The sequence below is a fragment of the Apostichopus japonicus genome, chromosome 12 (assembly GCF_037975245.1).
Source record: "Apostichopus japonicus isolate 1M-3 chromosome 12, ASM3797524v1, whole genome shotgun sequence".
Taxonomy (NCBI): domain Eukaryota; kingdom Metazoa; phylum Echinodermata; class Holothuroidea; order Aspidochirotida; family Stichopodidae; genus Apostichopus; species Apostichopus japonicus.
The window spans coordinates 2,599,311-2,622,520 of record NC_092572.1 but is presented as its reverse complement, the minus strand read 5'-3'; the positions used below and the strand labels follow the sequence as shown (position 1 = coordinate 2,622,520).

General features: G+C 37.3%; 1 protein-coding gene across 7 annotated transcripts in view; it reads left to right on the top strand.

The window, feature by feature from the left end:
- Nucleotides 1–23,210, top strand: part of LOC139976985 (uncharacterized) — a 48,996-nt gene that overhangs the window by 4,166 nt on the left and 21,620 nt on the right. Inside the window, exons 2-11 of one of the 7 annotated variants that reach the window (XM_071985922.1) lie at nucleotides 858–955; nucleotides 3,558–3,878; nucleotides 4,251–4,490; nucleotides 7,781–8,101; nucleotides 8,478–8,711; nucleotides 15,067–15,219; nucleotides 16,358–16,440; nucleotides 20,588–20,618; nucleotides 21,609–21,688; nucleotides 22,506–22,536. In XM_071985922.1, coding sequence (XP_071842023.1) covers nucleotides 898–955; nucleotides 3,558–3,878; nucleotides 4,251–4,490; nucleotides 7,781–8,101; nucleotides 8,478–8,711; nucleotides 15,067–15,219; nucleotides 16,358–16,440; nucleotides 20,588–20,618; nucleotides 21,609–21,688; nucleotides 22,506–22,536 — 1,552 coding nt within the window. In that variant the 5' untranslated portion in view covers nucleotides 858–897. The remainder of the gene's footprint in view (nucleotides 1–857; nucleotides 956–3,557; nucleotides 3,879–4,250; nucleotides 4,491–7,780; nucleotides 8,102–8,477; nucleotides 8,712–15,066; nucleotides 15,220–16,357; nucleotides 16,441–20,587; nucleotides 20,619–21,608; nucleotides 21,689–22,505; nucleotides 22,537–23,210) is intronic. The other 6 variants (XM_071985921.1, XM_071985924.1, XM_071985923.1 and 3 more) reach the window with 6 other exon arrangements.

Here is a 23,210-nt window from a genome sequence, read left to right as displayed (position 1 = left end):
TTGTCATGTTCACTCAAGTAACCAATGTATGAGAACACATTAAAGATGAAACTAGATACAGGTACAGTATTTTGAGGTGGTGTTTATTTGATCGGTCACTCACAGGAGTCCCTCACATCAAGTTTTCAGCACTAAAGTAGTCAACAATTAACATGCATTACAAATATACATGGTGGATATCACAGACTTGTCTTTTAAATGTTGCAGACCACTAGAACATACTATCATGTGCAGTCCAGGTTTACTTTATAGCCATTTAGGTTTTGTGAAGTGATCCTTTAAAATGCTGAGATTCATCTTGAAAATGAAAGTTTGTTGACTACAAAGTCTAACTAACAGACCGTACTGTTGATACAGTACTTCCTCAGATGCAACACAGATCTTAATGGGAATATGTAAGGCTGTTTAATTAACATGGCCTCATATGACATAGTGATCATAGTGATGACATAGTGGTTACTGTATAGCACATTACAAATTGTCATGGAAGACGAGTCGTGTTGAATAACTTTCTTTTTAAAATGTTGCAAATTCACAGTACTTAGACAGAATGTATTGAAATTGCACTCTTGCACATACAGTACGTACATTGTTTCTGATCATAAACGTGATCAATGTTCAATTAAACCCGGACAATTTCCTGCCTCGCAAGTGTATTGTGTTCATTATGCTGCAAGCCTTTACAGCTCATAAGTTGTATTGAGATTCTGCTAACAGCATCTCACAGCATGACAAATGTGCAGTATCATGTTACAATTATAGCCATGCACAGAAAGCATCATCTATAATGGTATTGTGGGTAATCAACATATTACTGCTTTGCCTTTTTGATCAAACTTTAACACAATCTTTGTACGTTATTTTTCAGAGTCTATGGATTCTCGGAACTAACTGAAAATGAAAAATTTCAGAGAAGGTGTTACTTTTCTCAGCCTATTATACTGCTCCAGTTTGGGTAAGTTGAAATTGTGTTTATAGTTTGTGTTAAAGATGGTTGCTATTACTGCAAAGTTTTGCTAACAAAGATTATTAAGTGTATATACCTAACAAGACGGCTTTTCTGGTTATGTCTAAGAAAGTTTTGTTTCAGTAAAGCACAGTATATCTGAGTCAGTGAACCCTTAGTAATACCTAGTAGATGGGTCAGTGAAGAGGGAAACATTATATGAGGCAGTGAACCTAATGAAAGGCACAATATCTGAATCAGTGTACCTTTCTTAAGGCACAGTAGATGAGTCTGTGAACCCTCGGAAAGGGACATTAGATGAGTCCATTACGACCTTCCCTGCCTATAGCAAATACTGTACCAGCTGTGTCCCCTGTTTTCGGAAAAATACATGGGAGATTGAATATTTACCCGGGTTGGTAATGCTAGCAATTCTGAACGCTCCTATGCACAAATTCAGGATTAAATACACAGTGTATTATTACAGTGGTCAAGCCACATAAGTTGTCTCCACACAGAAAAGTAGTGCTGGCAATTAGGGTACTTGTGCTTACAATCATATGGTGGCTGATGAATTAATTAGGTGCGCTCAAGGGTGAATCCTAATGGCAGTATTTGGGGTAGTATAAATGGTAACGAGTAACACATTTTGCTATAGGCTTGCTTACCGTCATATCAGTGAACCGTTAGAAAGGCACAGTATCTGAGTCAGTGCACCCTTAGAAAGGAACTCTATCTGAGTCATTACACCCTGAGAAAGGCATGGTATGTATTAGTCAGTAAACCGTTAGAAAGGCACAGTATCTGAGTCAGTGCACCCTTAGAAAGGCACAGTATCTGAGTCATTGCACCCTTAGAAAGTCAGTGAAGCCCCAGGAAGGTACAGTATCTAAGTCAGTGAACCCTCAGAAAGGAACATAAGATGAGTCATTGCACCCTTAGAAAGGCACAGTTATCAGAGTCATTGAACCCTTAGAAAGGAACATTAGATAAGTCAGTGAAGCCCCAGAAAGGTACAGTATCTAAGTCAGTGAACCCTCAGAAAGGAACATAAGATGAGTCATTGCACCCTTAGAAAGGCACAGTATCTGAGTCATTGCACCCTTAGAAAGGAACATTAGATAAGTCAGTGAAGCCCCAGGAAGGTACAGTATCTAAGTCAGTGAACCCTCAGAAAGGAACATAAGATGAGTCATTGCACCCTTAGAAAGGAACATTTGATAAGTCAGTGAACTCTTAGAAAGGCAAAGTATCTGAGTCATTACACCCTGAGAAAGGCACAGTATGTATTAGTTAGTCAGTGAACCGTTAGAAAGGCATAGTATCTGAGTCATTACACCCTGAGAAAGGCACAGTATGTATTAGTTAGTCAGTGAACCGTTAGAAAGGCACAATATCTGAGTCATTACACCCTGAGAAAGGCACAGTATCTGAGTCATAACACCCTGAGAAAGGCACAGTATCTGAGTCATTACACCCTGAGAAAGGCACAGTATCTGAGTCATAACACCCTGAGAAAGGCACATTAGATATATATAAGTCAGCGAAGCCCCAGGAAGTTATGGTATTTAGTCAGTGAACTCTTAGAAAGGCACAGTATCTGAGTCAGTACTGTACATGCTGAGAAAGGCACATTAGCCCAGTGAACCATTAGAAAGGCACAGTATCTGAGTCAGTGCACCCAGTATTTGAGTGAATGAACCCTCATAAATTGACAGTGCATGAGTCAATGAACCCCTTTCAAAACATCTGTGACTAGATTCCCCAACTGCTGTTATTGCTGCTGGTTGACCATCAAGTCATTTCTATGTAGCTTAAATATGGGTCTGTAAACTTGCTGGTAGGGTTCAACAACCAGACTGGAAGGACGTGATAAAATGTAGTTACAGTAGTTTAGAACTTTGCTTGTAAACACTGTTAATATACACTGTTCTTTAAACTGCTCACACTCCAATCTTAATATGCTAATTGTTCACACAACTATTCATTTGCCTCACTGTAACTATACAGTTCTTTAACAACAACACTTAAATCCCACAGCTGCCCAGTATTAGAGAGGGGAAGACAAAGTCAATACTAACTCATGAATGTACAGCCTTGATGTATATACAACTAACTAAACCAGCAAGCTTTTGTTCTTTGAAGATCCATTAACACATCCTTGCAGAACTTCACTGTACATCATGCAAGTCAAATAGCTTGTACCATACTGTAGACTTTCACTTCACATACAAACACAGCCTTACACAACTTTCGATTCCTATTCATGGATGAGGGTGTAAACCTCCGTCAATGTGCTTGCAATTCCTAGCATCAAGTTATTTTATGAAGATTTTACACTCACTTTATTTACTTTTAAGCAGTGCGTTTTATTTTGATTGATCTAAACTGTGTATTCAACTCTATTCATGTGCAGTACTCCAACACGCTCAAACGTGCATGCTTTTTGTTCTTCATACTCATATATATTTTATTTTATTCTGCAGTTTTACTACATATTATGTGTCATATATATTTTTTACTGTTACATAGCGTTTTAGAGCACTTTTGTGGATGTTACGCTGTATAAAATAAATGATTATTTTTATTACTAAAAACTTCTTATCATCAGTTGTTCAAACATGGGCTACGATGGAGATACCTGTACAGTCAGGGGGATCAGTGACTTTGGATTGTGGCTTCGAGACAACAGTTACAGGAAGACCTCTTCAATGGGTCACTATATCGCCTGGCAATGAACCTGACCTGTTGGCTTACAGTTTGGAAGGAGCACTTCGATGCTCAGAAGAAAATCGTTGCACTCTGCATCCTAATGGAAGCTTAGAACTGCAAGACATATCTCTGGAGGATGTTGACAGAATGTACCGTTGCCAAATAGGTGATGGAGAGAATTATGAGTATTATTCAGATCATCGTTTGAAGGTTTTGGTCGGTAAGTCTTGATGTTCTTGACAGCTGAATATTGCATAGATCTTGCCATAATCTTTGTTACCATATTTGTAGTCACTGTCTGATGAGCCTACTTTGTTGTTAAACATTAAACAGATACATTGGTCGAGAGTATTTCTTAAAGATTTGGTTGAATAGAGATATAAGTGTACTGTTGATGAGATTTCATGGTGTCATTATCAGCATTTGTCGATCAGTCTGCATTCCAAATGTTAATAAAAAAGTAAATGCCAAGTGTCTAGTACAAATCTCACACCTTACTTTAGCCAAATTGATCTACAGTATATGATTGCTGTTCTCACACTCAAGAAATTTATTGACTTATTTTCCTTTTTTTTTTCGTATACATTTCAAGAGACTTGTCCTTTGATTAAACTGTCAACTGCTACCTCAGCAAAGGGTTTCAAGATTGATGAGCAAGTAATGTTTTCATATACTGAACCGACCTGTGAAGATAATGCGGATGAAAACTACAGAGCAACCTGTTACCCACCACCAGGTATACTAATGGAGGGAGATTATGAGAACATTCAGTGCAGTTGTAGGCCTACTGACTCAGCATGTCTCACAGACCGTTTAAATATAAGTATTGCAAGTGAGTATGTCATAGATTCTTATTCTCTAGCTCTTTTGGAGAGACTTTTGGACTTGACTTTTGCCTTTGCATTTTGAATTTTTGTATGTTCTCTTCACCATGAAACTGAAATGGTCTGGAAACATTCTTAGTATTTATGGACCCATGAAGTTCACAATGAGTCAAACCTATAGTGTATCTGACCGATATAAACCTTCCATGTACATGCAAGTGTACCTGTACATGGCTGTACATAAGAGGTTAAGATATAACTCATCCTCCTACCCCCTTCTATCTCTCTCCTTACCTTGTACATTTTCAGAATACAAATAAAAATATTCCAATGATTTGTAAATATGATCAAATATATCTGTAAGCAATAATGTTACTTGGTATGATATTGTACAGGTGAAATTTTCATTCTACAAAGATTAATATTTTGAATAGGACTTATCACATCAATTAGAATATCAAAATCATTTCAGGGGACCTAGTTTTAGTTGCAAATTAGATGTAGATAGGTATACTTGTATCACATCTATGAAAATGCATCCTCTTGCAATTGTTGGGGAGAGCAACATCATCATACTTTTCCCCCAGTATGAACCCTTTGGAGGGGCTATTGACCCCCCTTTCCTCTAGCTACAAACACACGCTACATTAAATACTGTACAAGTGAGAGTGTTGAAAACTGTTGGGTTCTCAAATCTTTAAACTGCATATTAAATTCCTTGCCAATGGCAGAAGGAATCTATGCGATGGTAATGGTGAGTGTGGGTGTGTGCGCCCCTGTGTATGTATGTGACACTTGCTCGTAAACACCCAAACTTCAGGAGGATAACTGGAGTTTATTTTCATATTTGAACTAGTGGAACTAGTTTGGGAGTGTTGTTGGTATTCGTCAAAGGTCATTTGAGGTCAGCATGGATCAAAGTCTGAAAACATTGTTCACACAATATCTCAATAATTGGGAGTTGCAGGAAGTTCAAACTTGGTGTGTACAGTAGTTTGCCATTGGTAAGTAGACAGTCTGCAGTCTCAGAAAGGAACATTAGATGAGTCAGTGAAGCCCCAGAAAGGCACAGTACTATCTAAGTCATTGCACCTTTAGAAAGGCGCAGTATCTGAGACTTTGCACCCCCATCTAGTAGTCAGTGAACCTTAGAAAGGCACAGTATCTGATTCATTGAACCCTCAGAATGGAACATTAGATGAGTCAGTGAAGCCCCAGAAAGGTACAGTGTCTACTGTAAGTCAGTGAACCTTAGAAAGGCACAGCATCTGAGTCATTGCACCCTTAGAAAGGCACAGTATCTGAGTCATTGAACCCTCAGAAAGGAACATTATATGAGTCAGTGAAGCTCCAGAAAGGTACAGTATCTAAGTCAGTGAACCCTTAGGAAGGAACATTAGATGAGTCATTGCACCCTTAGAAAGGCACAGTTATCAGAGTCATTGAACCCTTAGAAAGGAACATTATATGAGTCAGTGAAGCCCCAGAAAGGTACAGTATCTAAGTCAGTGAACCCTCAGAAAGGAAAATTAGATGAGTCATAGCACCCTTAGAAAGGCACAGTATCAGAGTCATTGAACCCTTAGAAAGGAACATTAGATAAGTCAGTGAAGCCCCAGGAAGGTACGTATCTAAGTCAGTGAACCCTTAGGAAGGAACATTAGATGAGTCATTGCACCCTTAAAAAGGCACAGTATCTGATTCATTGAACCCTCATCTAGTAGTCAGTGAAGCCCCAGAAAGGTACAGTATCTAAGTCAGTGAACCCTCAGAAAGGAAAATTAGATGAGTCATAGCACCCTTAGAAAGGCACAGTATCAGAGTCATTGAACCCTTAGAAAGGAACATTAGATAAGTCAGTGAAGCCCCAGGAAGGTACAGTATCTAAGTCAGTGAACCCTTAGGAAGGAACATTAGATGAGTCATTGCACCCTTAAAAAGGCACAGTATCTGATTCATTGAACCCTCATCTAGTAGTCAGTGAAGCCCCAGAAAGGTACAGTATCTAAGTCAGTGAACCCTCAGAAAGGAAAATTAGATGAGTCATAGCACCCTTAGAAAGGCACAGTATCAGAGTCATTGAACCCTTAGAAAGGAACATTAGATAAGTCAGTGAAGCCCCAGGAAGGTACAGTATCTAAGTCAGTGAACCCTCAGAAAGGCACAGTATCTATGTCAGTCGACCCTTAGAAAGGCACAGTTATCAGAGTCATTGAACCCTTAGAAAGGAACATTTGATAAGTCAGTGAAGCCCCAGGAAGGTACAGTATCTAAGTCAGTGAACCCTTAGGAAGGAACATTAGATGAGTCATTGCACCCTTAAAAAGGCACAGTATCTGATTCATTGAACCCTCATCTAGTAGTCAGTGAAGCCCCAGAAAGGTACAGTATCTAAGTCAGTGAACCCTCAGAAAGGAACATAAGATGAGTCATTGCACCCTTAGAAAAGCTGAGTATCAGAGTCATTGAACCCATAGAAAGGAACATTAGATAAGTCAGTGAAGCCCCAGGAAGGTACAGTATCTAGATGTCTGTCGACCCTTAGAAAGGCACAGTATCTATGTCAGTCGACCCTTAGAAAGGCACAGTATCTGAGTCATTGCACCCAGTATCTGAGTGAGTGAACCCTCAGAAATTGACATTGCATGAGTCAATGAACCCCTATCAAAACATTTGTCATAGAATCCCCAACTGCTGTTATTGCTGCTGGATGACCATCAAGTCATCACTATGTAGCTTTATATTGGTCTGTAAACTTGCTGGTAGGGTTCAACAACCAGACTGGAAGGACATGATAAAATGTAGTTGGTTTAGTTGCTAATATAAACACTGTTAATACATACACTGTTCTTTACACTGCTCACACTCTAATCTTGATAAACTGATTGTCAACTGTTCATTTGCCTCACAGTAACTAATATACAGTTCTTTAACAACAACACTTACTGTAAAACCCTGTACAGCTGCCCTGTAACAGAGAGGGGAAGGCAAAGTCAATTTACTAACTCATGTACAGCCTTGATGTACAACTAACTAAACCAGCAAACTTTTGTTGTATGAAGATCCATTAATACATCCTTGCAGTTACTGTACATCATGCAAGTCAATGGCTTGTAGACTTTCACTTCACATACATACACAGCCTTACACAACTTTCAATTCACATTCACAGATGAGGGTGTAAACCTCGGTCAATGTGCTTGTGATTCCTAGCATCAAGTTATTTTATGAAGATGTTACACTTGATCTACTTTTAAGCAGAGCATTTTATAATTGACTAAAAACTTCTTATCATCAGTTGTTCAAACATGGGCTACGATGGAGATAACTGTACAGTCAGGGGGATCAGTGACTTTGGATTGTGGCTTCGAGACAACAGTTACAGGAAGACCTCTTCAATGGGTCACTATATTGACTGGCAAAGAACCTTACCTGTTTGTTAACAGTTTGGAAGGAGCACTTCGATGCTCAGAAGAAAATCGTTGCACCCTGCATTCTAATGGAAGCTTAGAACTGCAAGACATAACTCCGGAGGATGTTGACAGAGTGTACCGTTGCAAAATAGGTGATGGAGAGAATTATGAGTATTATTCAGATCATCATTTGAATGTTTTGGTCGGTAAGTCTTGATGTTGTTGAACCCTGAATATTGCATAGATCTTGTCATAGTCTTTGTTACCATATTTGTAGTCACTGTCTGGTAAGCCTACTTTGTTGTTATACATTAAACATACATTGGTGGAGATTATTTCTTAAAGATTTAGTTGAATATATTGATCTATATTGATATAAGTGTACTGTTGATGAGATTTCATGGTGTCATTATCAGCATTTGTCGATCGGTCTACATTCCAAATGTTAATAAAAAAGTAAATGCCAAGTGTCTAGTACAAATCTTACACTTACTTTAGCCAAATTGATCTATATGATTGCTGTTCTCACACTCAAGAAATTTATTGACTTATTTTCCTTTTTTTTTCCGTATACATTTCAAGAGACTTGTCCTTTGATTAAACTGTCAACTGCTACCTCAGCAAAGGGTTTCAAGATTGATGAGCAAGTAATGTTTGCATATACTGAACCGATCTGTGAAGATAATGCGGATGGAAACTACAGAGCAACCTGTAACCCACCACCAGGTATACTAATGGAGGGAGATTATGAGAACATTCAGTGCAGTTGTACGGACTCAGCATGTCTCACAGACCGTTTAAATATAAGTATTGCAAGTGAGTATGTCAGAGTTTCCTATTTTCTAGCTCTTCTGGAGAGACTTTCGGACTTGACTTTTGCCTTTGTATTTTGAATTTGTGTATCTTCTCTTCACCCCATGAAACAAAAATGGTCTTAAAACATTCTTAGTATAATGGACTCATGAATTTCACAATGAGTCTCGCTGCCTGTCGTGTATTTGACCGATCATAAACCTTCCATGTACTTGTGCAAGCGTACCTGAAGTGAAGCATGTACAGTATATGGCTGTACATAAGAGGTTAATATGTACTGTACAGTACCTCCCACTACCTGCCCTTCTATCCCTCTCCTTACCCTGTACATTTTCAGAATACAAATACAAATATTCCAATGATTTGTGAATATGATCAATATATTTGTAAGCAATAATGTTACCTAGGGTATGATATTGTAGAGATGAATTTATTTCTCATTCTACGATCAATGACTAATTTTTTGAATAGGACTAATCACATCAATTAGAATATCAAAATCATTTCAGGGGACCTGGTTTTAGTTGTAGATTAGATGTAGAAAGGTCTTCATACTTGTATCACATCTATTGGGGAGAGCAACATCATACTTTTCACCAGTATGAATGCTGTGGAGGGGCTATTGACCCCCTTCCCTTTAGATACTAGCACACGCTGCATTAAATACTGTACAGATGAGATTGTTGAAAGAGAAGAGAGTTATTCCTTGCCAAAGGCAGAAGGAATGCAATGGTAATGGTGAGTGTGTGTGTGTTCGCCCCTGTGTATGTACAGTATGATAAACTTGCTCGTAATCGCCCAAACTTACGGAGGATGACTGGAGTACATTTCATATTTGAACTAGTAGAACTAGTTTGGGAGTGTTGTTGGTATTGGTCAGAGCTAGGTAATTTGAGGTCAGCATAGGTCAAAGTCTGAAAACATTCTTCACACAATATCTAAACAAGTGGAAGTTGCAGGAAGTTCATACTTGGTGTGTAGCTTGCCATTGGTGAGTAGACAGTCTGCAGTGTTTGTCATAAATGTCAAAGGTCATTTGAAGTCAACAGGGAAAAAGTGTAAAAATCTTGTGAACATAATATCTCAAGGAAGGTAGCTTTTGCAATTCTTATATTTGGCATGTGGATTTTCTGTCATTATTTAAGTGAACCCTATTGTTTGTGGTGGAAGTCAAAGGTCATTTGGGGCCAGCAGAGTGCAAAATGAATTCTCAGTATTTACTTTGACACAGAACACTTGACATTAACCCATCACAGTAGCCCTAAGTAGTGTTGGCTTTTATTTCAGAAGTACATTTAGTGACAGATATTGTCTAACTAATTCCCAAATATGCTGCTAATTTAAGGTCATTTGAAGTCTAGTACTTGACTTTAGGACACATTTTCCCTACTTCTAATATATAAACTTATAAGGCAAAGAATCACTATAATGCCTGCTGGCTTTCTGGTTGTTATCTCAATACATTACATGTATAGAGATATTGTAACAGTAAGTGGGACTTTCTCTTCTCTTAAAAATTTTTCAGCGTCTTCAAACAAAGTTCTTTTTCTCTGGAATTTCCAGAGCAAGAATATATCATATAGACCAACAAAAGTTACTATTTTTTATTCCAGAATTGTATCTCATTCTGTGACTTTTTCACCGATTTATGTCCAAATCGGGCCAATTTGGACTGAAAACACACTTTGTCACACCTGTTTTGCACACGCTCCAAAACTTATGTTTTATGAAAGAGAATAGAATAGAACTGTCTTTCAACAGTGGTATCGTCTAAGATAGGGTCCTATGTATTATATATTTTATTAAAATTTTAAACTTCCATTTGTTGTTTACAGGTAGGTATTAATAAGAATTTTACTACTTGTATATGACATTTAATGGCTTTTATTTGCTTTATTTGATGTTTAAATGATTTTTCTTTCTTAAAACAACACTGAGCTGCCGCCCCTACTTTTAGTAAAAAGGTCCGTTTTTGATGATTAAGCCCCGCCCCCAAGTCTGTTTTGTAGCAGATTGGCTATGACTCATAACAGCTACATGTTAGATATACGAAAATGGCTACCCTCGCGAACAATTTTCTGTTCTGTAGTTAGGTACGCGAGGTGTTAGTGTATTGCATGCTAACTACATTCTGTACTGCTGAATTCTACGTAACATCCATTTAAGGATAGTACTGGTGTAGTGTTCAACCGATTAACCTAATCGGAATCGGAATCGGTACGAATATTGCATAATCGGTACATAATCGGTATCGGTAAAAATTACGTGGAATACCAGTTATGTCATACCGATTATTCAAAAACATATGGAAGGTGAAAATATCATTATTCAAAAACATATGGAAGTTGAAAATATCAACTGATGAATTAGGTTTGTTGTTTTACTACGAAATATTAAAAAAAGGCACCCCCTATACCCCCCTATACGTCTTTCACAGTGTATACTTTCATCAAATTAGGCTGCCCCCAGGGTTGCCGATTTTGCTTCCTTCGTGGTTATTGGCTGCATATTTCTTGGCACAGTAAGCATAGCAGCAATAGCAATTCGCGAATTCAGGAATGTGCTGGACAGGGTAGGAAATAAGCGGGGGCAGCGGGCGATTCGCCCTCGCAAGTGCTAAAAAGCCCTCCTAAAGCACAATTACGAGTGCGAAAAAGAAAAATGAAATATAAAAAAATCGCCCTCTTTATATCAGGTGTCTGTGTAAAATTAATTGTGACATGCGTTTGCTTTAGCTAGGAATTGCAGTTGCATCGCGAATCGCGCAGTTTTCTCACCCCGCATCAAAATTTGAAGCAGTGCGAGAGGGTCGCGCACAATCAACGGGAACTTCCCGTGGTAAATTACGGCCTGCAGTACCAGCGAAAATAACCTAAAATCCTCACAAATCTCCGACCACATAGTAGCCTTACTTCACACTAAATCAACTGCATGGAAATCTAAACTTGACATCTGTTTATTCGCTCTAGTTGTGTCGCAAATAAAAACTAAAAATATCCACGGAAACTGCAATCTTCGACCACATGTTAGCCTAACAACCACACTAAGTCAATGAGAAATGTAGCCTAACCATCGGTTTGCAAAAAAAAAAAAAAAAAAATTGCGTAGCTTAGTTTACAACTTTCAATTTGCTGGAAATCGGCATTTGTTTGGAAGGTAATGTAAGTGATATGTCTTATAGAGGGAATGTTATATTTTATATTGGAGTAGTTTCTAGTTGTTATTATTTCTTTACATCAATCTGGTATTACATTTTAGAGTAATTTTAAACAAGTTACGATGGTACAATTTGCTTTTCAGTTTGATTGGCCTAAGCTTACACTTTCTAATTGAACCTGAATGGAGTTATATAGGTAACGAATAGGTATGTTTAACTTCAAGTTCGTAACATTTCTATTTGTTCATAAACGGTATAATACTCAAAATAAGTACAAAATATTGTCGGAATGAAGGCAATATGTCATTAAAATTTACACTTTGGTAAAGATTGCAGATGGATGGTTTGTCTGAGATACTTTTTGAGATGGATATTTTGAGTAACTATTCGTAGCCCATTTCAAGCCATTAACAGGTGACATTTACGTCGAGGTGGTTAGGCCATTCGCTTAGCACAGTGCTGACTAGGTAGGATGTCATATCTCCGTATTTTGGAAATTAAAAAAAAAAAAATTCTTTCCGAGAAACTCCAGAGGTAATTTGGTACATACAAAATGGTACCTTAGAGCCTTGTATAACAACGAAGCAAAAGGAAACTGGGGAAAATCACAACAATAATTGTTTCTGTCAAACTTTATTGCCGATTTCGTATAAACGGGATATTTTCTCATTTTCAAATAATCGGAATCGGTACGATTATGAAAAAATAATCAGTAATCGGTATTTTCTGTTATGCATAATCGGTTGAACACTATAATGGTGTTCAGGTAGCTTTTAAGAGCAAGGGCCATGATAAGTTTGTTTGATTGCCCTTCATGTATTTTGTATAATTACGCATACACATTCTTGTATTTCTGAAGGCTATTTACTGTAGGCCTAGTGCAATTTAAAAAAAGAAATATATATATATATAGGCCTATTAGGCTTTCGGTGATAGCCACATTAGCATTGTACTGGTGTTCAGACAGCTTTTCCTAGGAAGGACCAGGGTAAGTTTGTTTGATGGGTACGTATAAAAGAGGAGCCGGCCATAGCATCACAACTTTGATAAGACAATAAAAATTGTATAAGGTTATGTTTTATTTATAAGGATATAGGCCTAAGATGTATAAGGTTATAAGAAGTATGTTTAGCTTTCTTTTGAACCTGTAATGTTTGACATCAAATGTACAAAGAATTAAAATAAAATAACAAAATGGAGAGGAACTGAGGTGGCTATTAGGGGAAGAGGAGGCCACCCATCACTTGCATATAAAAACTTGTAATCTTCTTTTACATTATTTTTGTCCAAGTCATAAATCCATGAAATCTTCATGTCCGAAAAATTGAGATGGAAAAACGTGGGTTGTTTTGATATCTAGAAGTGGACACAGTTTTGATGGTAGTCACCACTACAGTCTACATTAACATACAGTAGGTCAATAGGCCTAGCTCTCAAGGCAGGCATCAAGAATATGGTCGAGTTGTTCGCCTCTTCTAATTTGGCTGTTGTCATTGACATCAAACTATATGACCAAAAAGTCCAACAGAGACTGACCTAAGATGAAGGATACCACATGAAAAACAAGTTCTTAAATATTCTATGACATTACTAAACCTTGCAACGTCGTTCTTTCGACTAACAGGCAATAAGCGCTAAAGGCAAGACTAGCAGGATAAAGTGTAACCTGCAGAGACTATTCGTGGCAAAGTAGCAAAAATGCAAGTTATATATTTGTTGTACCATGATTGATATTGATAATTGTAGAGACAGAGCAAAGATTTGAAATTAGGAATCAAAATTAAAACTTCCAGTATTGAGATACTGCATCATTGATGCTCTTGTTTTAAGTCTGCTATAATTAGCACAATGAGACTGTACAGTATCACACTGATTATACAAATACTATTTGACAAATGCTGCTACTGCTTTTAGTATGTAGAAAATGTTCAATATTGTTCAATGTTCAAATGTTTTTGCTGTGATGGATTGTGGTAGCTATGAAGTATAGTTATGTGGGGTTTCTGTGGTCAAGTGGTTAAGACAGTGGACTTGTGATCTAAGGATTATAGGTTTGAGTCCTGGCCAGATCATTGTGTTGTGTCCTTGGGCAAGGCACTTTATCTCCATTGCTTCTCTTTGCTCAGGTGTATCAATGGGGACTTGCGAGGTAACTTGTAAATATAGATGTGTGCATCGGGTGCCCCCTATGGGAAGTCCCGGGGACACATAATTGCAGGGCACTATGGTGCCCCAGGATTGATTGAATTGTTCACACTTTGTTGTGTAGGTGTGACAAGTTACCAATGACCAGGGTTAAGTTGTAAAGTTGTGTGAGAGGGACTGTAAACCTGCTGCACCAGGAGTATCAAGTTGACAGATGTGGCGCATTATAAGTGGCCACTTTATTATGATTATTATCATTATGATTATGACAGTGATGGACTACTGCAACCTTTATCTGATGCTACTGTACTTAATAATAGTTTGTTTTTATGCTAAAAGTGGTTCATGTAATACAAATGGTTTGATGTGGCTAATTTTTATATGCCAAGTTGGTGTTGCTGCTAATTTTGGTGCTATGATTGCTGTTCACATGATTGTTTTTCATGCCATGTTGCTACGTTGGGTTCTCATTCAACAATCATGATTTTATACCATTTGGGCACTGTCATGTTTCTTTGTTAGATATATGAGTTCTTTTAAGCAATGTTTTATTTTATTGCGAAACATAGTCATGCTGTACAGGACAGATCTCGGACGACATGTCCAAGATTACATGTTGACAGATGGAGAGACAGGGTGAAGAAGGACGAGCAGACGGCATGCTGTAACTTACATGTAGATATAAATGTGCAAATACACAGCTCATTAACAACCAGATGCAGATTCTACAATGTAGTGCACTGTTTGCAAATGAACATCTTATGAATATTCAATAACATTACGGGCGCTATATTGTAGGATGTCCAATTATGTGTACTTTATGTATGGCGTGGTCAGAGTGTCACATAACTCAAATTACAGTTGTAATTGAACGATTTCTAAAGTTTGTTTGATCTTGACTTTTGTTACAGCATTCTATTTTTTGTGTGAAAATAGGTTTCAGCTTCATTTTAAACATAATTTTTGCCAAATGGATACTATTACATTAAAAAAAAAACTACTGTTTATGTATACACATGTATAATATTAATTTTCTTGTGTATTTTTTTCTTGTAGGCACTAAAATGCTGAAGGAAAAGATGCAGCCTTTAGGAATTGGCCTAATTACAATTGCTGTTGTGTTAGCTATTGCAGTTGCACTTGTAGCTGCAGTTTTTGCAACTTACTACACAACCTCACGACTTTACAAAAAGAATGAGAAAGGCACAGGTAAAAAGTCTGTCATATAATCGTTGCATGCAGTGTTTGCTTTCTGTACTTTTGTATTGGTGGTGTTTCTGAAAAAGGAGACTTAGGTTATTACAGTAGGTTCTGTCTTGAAACGAGTTATATGCTTTTACGTCTTTAACTGGGTGGATGGAGTGGAGAGCTGCACACAAATGGCAACCACTACTAAATGAAGCCTTATTTGCATGAACTTGAAAAATGTTTAGTTTAAAGAGATAATATGATCTCTGGGATAAGTTGAAACTATCACATATGAAATAAGTCTGCTTGTACATATATAATACAATGTTCATTTAAATATTGGCCAGGTGCAGAAAGTTCTAGAATAATGATGATGGATCTAAACCTGGGACTTTCTACCATCCATAGTTTGTTGAATTCTTGTACAAAAGATGGTCAGTTTATACAGTACTTGGTTTAGAATTGTAAGGCTTGTTTGGTTATAGATCAGGGTTGTCCAACCTACGGCCCATGGGCCACAATCTGGCCCGCCGCACGGTTTCATCTTGCCCGCCAGAGATGCTCTACGGTGCAAAATTGTTGTCAGCAGATTTATTGATAACAATTTGAAGCTATATAATCAATCATTTGAACCTTCTGGGTCCAAAAAACTGCAAACAGGTCAGATTGTGTGACACTCTCTCAGCGGAGGAGGGGGGGGGGGGGGCAGCTGAACTTATTCATCTGTTTTATCAGGAAGGAAAATAAATCAGTGCGCTCTGTGGGCAGTGCTCACATTTTGTTGCCTTGTGCTTGGGGCAAAAAATCGAAAAATGGAGCGGCCCCTTCTTCATCATAATCATATTTCATGTGACCCTCCTCTGCAAAAGGTTGGACAACCCTGTCATAGATGATAATTTATTGGTAATGTTATTGATTCATGTACTGCTAATGCAGTATGTGACATTAATATGTTGAGGAATATGTGAGCATAATGTAACATGCTCTATAAAATAGGTCAGCTAAAGTGAAGTGTACATGATATCACTGGATGTTGTAGAAGCTTAACATGGTTTGTCTAATATCAAGCCCCTGTATTCAGCATTTCACATAAATGGCATTAATCATTCAAAATGTCTATATATGTCAATAACATTTATACCCTGTGGTTTACTTTAAGCTTCATCTCAAGAAAGTGGAGTACCAAATTCAACTAATAACACACAAGTTACCGACGGTGCAAATGAGATTAAAGCTGTACAGGTAAGAAATTAAATTAAAGCATATTTTGTAACTAACACTGGAATCCTGTTTTTCCACTACTGATGTACCTACAGTATATCCCTATTTTATATAAACAAGTGAACTTTTAAACCATGAAATATGGGATAAGTTTGCAAATTGGCAGGGCAGGAGAGATCTATACAAATTTAAGCCACAAAATACAGAACATGACAGCATGTGTTTTAATCTTGAAGATTTTAACTCACTCTTTTATTACAGTAATACCTCTGTAACACTTCTTTGAGCAGTTTTGTGTACTTATCTAATACTCTAGTTCATGATAGTGAGTCCAATAATCTCAGAAATTAAGTATTTCCTGATAGAGACATGACAATTAACGATGCAGTAAAAGACCTGGCTCAGTTCAGTCTTGAAAATCACTGGTAGTGTGACGTTAGTGATGAAACCTTAAAATGAAAATGGTTTCTTGTAACTCTGGGCTACTCTCAGATTGCATGGATTGTGTTACAGCTTATATCCATTATGAAACTAAACAGCATAAACTGAGTGGAACAACCATTTATAAAGTTACATACCAATTAATGAACGAAAATGCAGTGGAGTACCTTTCACTGAACATAGCATCCATGTTTTGTAACTTGGTGTTGGATGTGCTTATTATGACGTAAGTTTTATTGGGTATTGTAACTAACCCATTCAGACATTCCTTAAACCATTTGTTTGCATTCCATCCTTTCATTCTTGCTAAGGCATGCCAGTAACCTTCATTCCATGCTCACCTTATTTTATTAACAATTCTCCTTCATCCTTCAACATTCCATTTCACCACTGCACCATTGTTTAGTCCTTGGTGGTCAGGACTGAACTAGTAGCTGTTAGTCAGAGCTGTCCTGGCTGCCTGGGTGTGATGATGTGCCTTTTTTCTGAAGTAAGATAAGTTTATTTAACTTCAAGTTGAGCATATCAGACACTTTGAGAATTTCAAATCTTTTGAGATTCTTGACTGCATGGTAAAAATTCCAGAGGCTAGCAATTTCAAACTTATTGCAATATATCGACCGCCACCCTCTGTGAAAAAGAAACTCACTTATACTCCATTTCTATGTGAATTCAGTTCTCTGCTTGAAGCCATCAATGTTGTTGATGCCAACATTTCATCGGTGATTTCAACATTCATGTTGACAATAACAACTCTATTGATGCTGGTAAATTTCTTGATTCCTTGTACACCACTGGGTTTCAGCAGCACGTTCATGAACCGACTCATCAGAGTGGCCACACCCTGGACCTCCTAATTTCCAGAGCAGGTGATGACTTGATAGTTGACGTGAACATTTTGAGACAACTTCCATCTGATCACGCTGCTGTGGTTTCCTCATATTCTGTGAAACGTCCTCCCCAACAAAGAAGAAGGTTACTGTCAGAAAGTTTAGAGATCTTAAAGAAGTACAGTTCAAACGGGATATTTCAAGTTCACTTCGGAACTTATTGTCTATATCGAATCCATCTGATGCAGTTGTGCAATATAACTCCTCTCTCCATCTGATAGACAAGCACCTCCCCGTCAAGACTTCATTTGCTTCGCTGAAACCAAATGCTCCTCGGTACACAGAACAAATTAGTGAATCTAAGTGGATGAGACGACGTGCTGAGTGCACTTGGATTAAAACAGGGTTAAAAGTGCATAGACAGTTGTATAGTGAGCAATGCTGTATCTATTACCAATTAATTGGTAAAGCAAATCAAAATACCTAACAGCAGAAATCACTAAGTGCAATAGCAATAAACCTCTCCTGTTTCGTTCGAAAGCTGTCCAGTCAAGTCTGATCCAGTCCTTCCAGACCACGAGTTCGATGAGGCATTAGCTAACGATGTCGATGCTTTCGTTTACAACAAAGTCAACACAGTCACCACCAGTGTTGAAAACCCAAGTCTAGTTGTTCTTTCCGATGTGGGTGCTGATTGCAAAAGTGAATTCACCTCCTTCGAACCTGTCACTGAGAGTCATATACGCAAGACTATCATGGCGTGTCCTTCAAAATCCTGCAAACTGGACCCTATACCTACCTCGCTGGTGAAATCTTGTATGGACATTCTTCTCCTGTACATTACTCACAAAAAAATTCTCTCTCTTCATGTTCATTTCCAGAACCTTTCAAAATGACCCATGTTTTACCACTGAAATCAAATTTAAATTATAATGACTTAGGTAATTACAGACCCATTGCCAATCTAATGTTTCTCGGGAAGGTTTTAGAGAAAATTGCTTCTGCGCAATTGTTAATTTATTTACACGACTGTGGACTATTATCTATGATGCAATCGGCATATCGTAGTTTTCCCTCTACTGAGACTGCTCTCATCAAAATCTACAACAATATGCTCATTGTTATTGATAAAGGTATTGAGGCTGTCGTCGTCTTGCTTGACTCTTCGTCAGCTTTCCACACGATTGACCATTAAATCGTCATTGCAAGATTGCAGCATAGCTAGGGTATTACTGGAATAGCTATAAAGATGCTTGAGTCCTATCTTGAAGACTGAAAGCAAACTATCATTGTTAATGTTCTCTTTCTTCTTCATTCCTAATACCTTGGGGTTTCTACAAGGGTCTGTCCATGGACCACTTGAATTCATTTCGTATACTGGTCTTTTAAGTCATCTTATCGATTCCCATAGAGGTGTTCAACACGTTATGTTTGGTGACAATATGCAACTTAACATGATCATGAAACAGTTTGATCATGATACATGTCTAACCATGTCTCTCCAATTGTATCGCTGACATCAAGCAATGGTTCACTTGCAACAGTTTACTCATTAACGATTCAAAGACCAAAGTCATCCACGTCACCTCCCAGTTTAGAGATTCGAGTAATCTACCTGACCTCACTCTTGGTACAAATGTCATAACTCAAAATACATGTGATCTAGGTGTCTTGCTTGACGATAAACTTGATATGCGAAAATATATTCAGGTCACTTGTCGTTCAGCTGCGTATGGTATTTACAAACTTGCTAAAGTCAGGAGGTATCTATATCAAGGCTCAACTGAATGACTGGTTGAGGCTTTTGTTTCCTCCTATCTGGATTACTGCAACAGTTTGTATGTGAACTTGCCAGTTTCTCATAAAGTTCCCTTTCAGAGAATTCAGAACGCTGCTGCGCGCCTAGTCTCACTCACTAAATTTTTTATGACATCACTCCTGTACTCTGTTCATTGCATTGGCTTCCTGTCTCTCAGCGCATCAAGTTTAAGATCGTACTTCACACCTACAAAGCAATCAAAGGGCTTGCCCCTCAATATATCACTGACTTTCTTACTTCTTTGCGTCGGTCAACTACAGTTACACTTCACTCTTCCTATTATGCGCATTTGCAATTAACTCCTGGTCCACGTACCCACACTCGTTATCGGTATTGTATCTATTCTGTCGCTGCGCCTTCTCTATGGAACAAACTCCCATTTCACGTTCATGACGCTCCCTCCCTCTGTGTTGTCAATAGACAACTTATAACATTTCTGTTTGATTCCTACAGTAGTTTCTCTTTTTTGCCTTGGTTTCCTTTGTCTCTTTTCTACTTTGTAATATGTCACTGACCATGTTACCCCTTTGCATCAGTCAACTACAGTTAAGTTTTATTCTTCCTATCATGTACATTTGCATTTAATTCCTGGGTCCACGTAACCACACTCGTTATAGCAATCGTGCTGTTTCTGTAGCTGCGCCTTCTCTTTGGAACGAACTCCCATTTCACGTTCATGACACTCCCTCCCTTTGTATTTTTAAGAGACAACTTAAAACGTTTCTGTTTAATTTGTAGTTTCTTTTTTCCCTTGGTTCCTTTGTCTCTTTCCTACTTTGTAAAGCGCTTTGAACTGCTGTATTAAGCGCCATATACAGTACTGTAAATGTTATATATTGTTATCTTTATTCTTTGGGTTTCTTGCCTTTTGGAACCTTAGCGGCTTGGCCTTGTTTCAGTATGATATTACAGCTTTAAATCTAAGTAAGCATTTTTGCCTGAATATTGCATATCTAAATTCAAATGAAGCTAAACAGGAAAGTTGCCAAAACAAGTATTGACTATCTTAAATAATTCTTCATGTTTAATAGTTGCTAATACTTGTTCATTATATAGTGTTCTTTTTTATTTTCTATAGCCTTCAGATCAGGCAATAACTGAAGCAAGTCGTAAGTACTGATGTATTTGTTTTAAGCTTTGTAGCAGATTAGTAACACATGCTAAATAGAAACAGTATTTTACTATAATAGAAAAATTGTTATGTGACTATGCCTCTCTATTTGATTCTCAGTGTATGTGTGGTTTTTGTCTCTCAAAGACTCAGACAGCAATGTACTTTAAATGGAAAGGTAGGGAAGCTGGTAAAGGAGAGCTTTAAAAGTATCAAACTGAACAATCTGATGTCACTCGGATAAACGTACTTGACTACAACAGAGATAGATGTTAATGGGAGATATAATTGTGCATAGACTGTAGTACTCATACTTGTAACTTGGGGAGTTTTGTTTGTACTAGTATTCTCATGATGTGTACTCATCATAAGTAGTTATGAGTAAACTATGTACAAATTAACTTGTGGTGATGGCTAACTTCTTCTAGTAATAAAGTTTGTAGTTACACTTTAATTTGCATAGCTTTGCTCCCTTGCAATCACATGTATGGTCAGTCTCAATAACTAGGCTGAAAGTCAACCTTAACTGGCAGCCATGAAAGGTTTACTGGATCATGTGCGGTCATAAGTCATTATTGGAAATTTACATATATACTGCAATGTCAGAGACATGTCATTTAACTTTAATTATGTCTCATCAGCTTGTGTCGAAAAAGAAGAGTTAAAATTACTACACATTTACAATTAAAAATAAAGTACTGTATGTAAATAATTGATTATATGTTTCATATTGACTCAGTCTGTTCAGTGTTTTGACTATACTGTAGTATGGCCCCTTTCATCTTGACTTAGTCTGTTCAGTGTTTGGACTATACAGTAGTAGGCCCCATCACTTTTACACATTTGAACTCTTTTTAGGTAGTTTGTTACTTGTTGTGACAGGATACTGAAAAACTGATTTTCATTCCCCCAAATAAATTAGAGAATATATTTGAAATGTCAAATCATTACATATGCCTTTATTTATTTTTTTCTAATTCTGAACAAGTTGCGAGACCAGAAACAGATGAAGTTGACTCAGGAAATAACAGAGCCAGTGCCTCACCCGTAAAGACACATCCTGTTCAGGTCAGCAAGTTAAACTCAATATTGTTTGGATATACTATGTACTTATATGTCATTCAAAGTCCATGAAGTCACCACAGACAGTATGTATTAATACTAGAAAGTGCCTTTCATGTCCTTTATTGTTTCATCAGTAATAATGTTCTAATAAAGCAAGATATATCTGCCATAAATCTTCAGTGTAGCTGCGTTTAATGCAATACTGTTATTGTACTCTTTGTCTGTGATTTTGAATTACTCTTTTGCCTGATAAAAGTTCTCTGAAAAATGATGTTTTGATTTTTGTACATAAATTATGCATAGTATTCAAAGCTTTTAGTTGATATTGTTTTGCCTCAAATTTTGTAGACAAGTCAACCCAACATATACAACTGTGGTGAATCTCATACTGCGTATTTCGCTACATTATAACTCCTTGGTAGCTAGTATTTTTGGTGAAGATCATTGAGCTTTAAGGATTGGGTTAGTTATCATAAGTTGTCATAATGAATTGAACAAAGTATTACCATATTTCTATCTAACTTATTTGGTATGTGTCAAGGAGGCAATGTTACAAATACCTCTACAGAGGTCAAGGGAACTAAACAATTTCTGCTCTGGTGTTGTTGACTTTACTCTTCCAGGACATATCTAAAAGTTAGTTGATCAATCAATCAGAACCTTGCGTGAGTTATTTTACTGCAGGGGATCACAACTCCTAAGGATTTTCTGGTTGGATAATGACAGTTGTCTCGTTGATTCAAGTATGACATAATATTTTTCAGTTTAGTTATTGCATATAATTCATGTTGAATACTTACATCTGTGTCCATTATTACAGACTTCAGTGTGCGGTGATGTAGAAATGGCTGGTAAGTATGGTTCCTCACCTTGTATAGTTTTCCAGAGTGTTTACATGATTTATACTCAAATTCTGCTTGGTCTTAGAATACAATGGTGTGGGGTGAGGTGACACTGAAGAAACTAGTAAAACAAGAGATACCAACAATTAGTAGCTTCCAAATGAACTATTGGCTTATATTGTAAATAAATGGAAACAAAATTGTGTTCAGCTTGACACTAACATATGAAGCCTAATACACACAAAACGATTGCATCTAAAAAGTTTCTCAGTGGACATAAAAGTTACAACTATGTGAACATCATGATCTCATTATGTTACCTTATTAAGCCAATTTAGATTGCAGTAAAGACTATATAGGATACGTTGATGAAATCCCTAAAATGTTAGTTTTGATAGAGAAATTGTATTTCCAGAGTAAGAAACAAACCAGTGATCTCAGGAATACAAACCTTGGGCTGTTTCAATTAAGTTGGATCAACATTTTGAGTCCTACATTGCAGTATTTCTCTTTTCCTTTTAACTTCCTTTCTTTAATGTTTATATTATTTTACCTTTTACCATATTTTGAATTGTTTAGGTTAGTTGTATCATAAATGCATGAAATGTATCTTGTATTTGATTCCTTGCCAGAGGCAAAAGGAATCTATGCTATGGTGATTTCATGTGTGTGTGTGTGAGCAT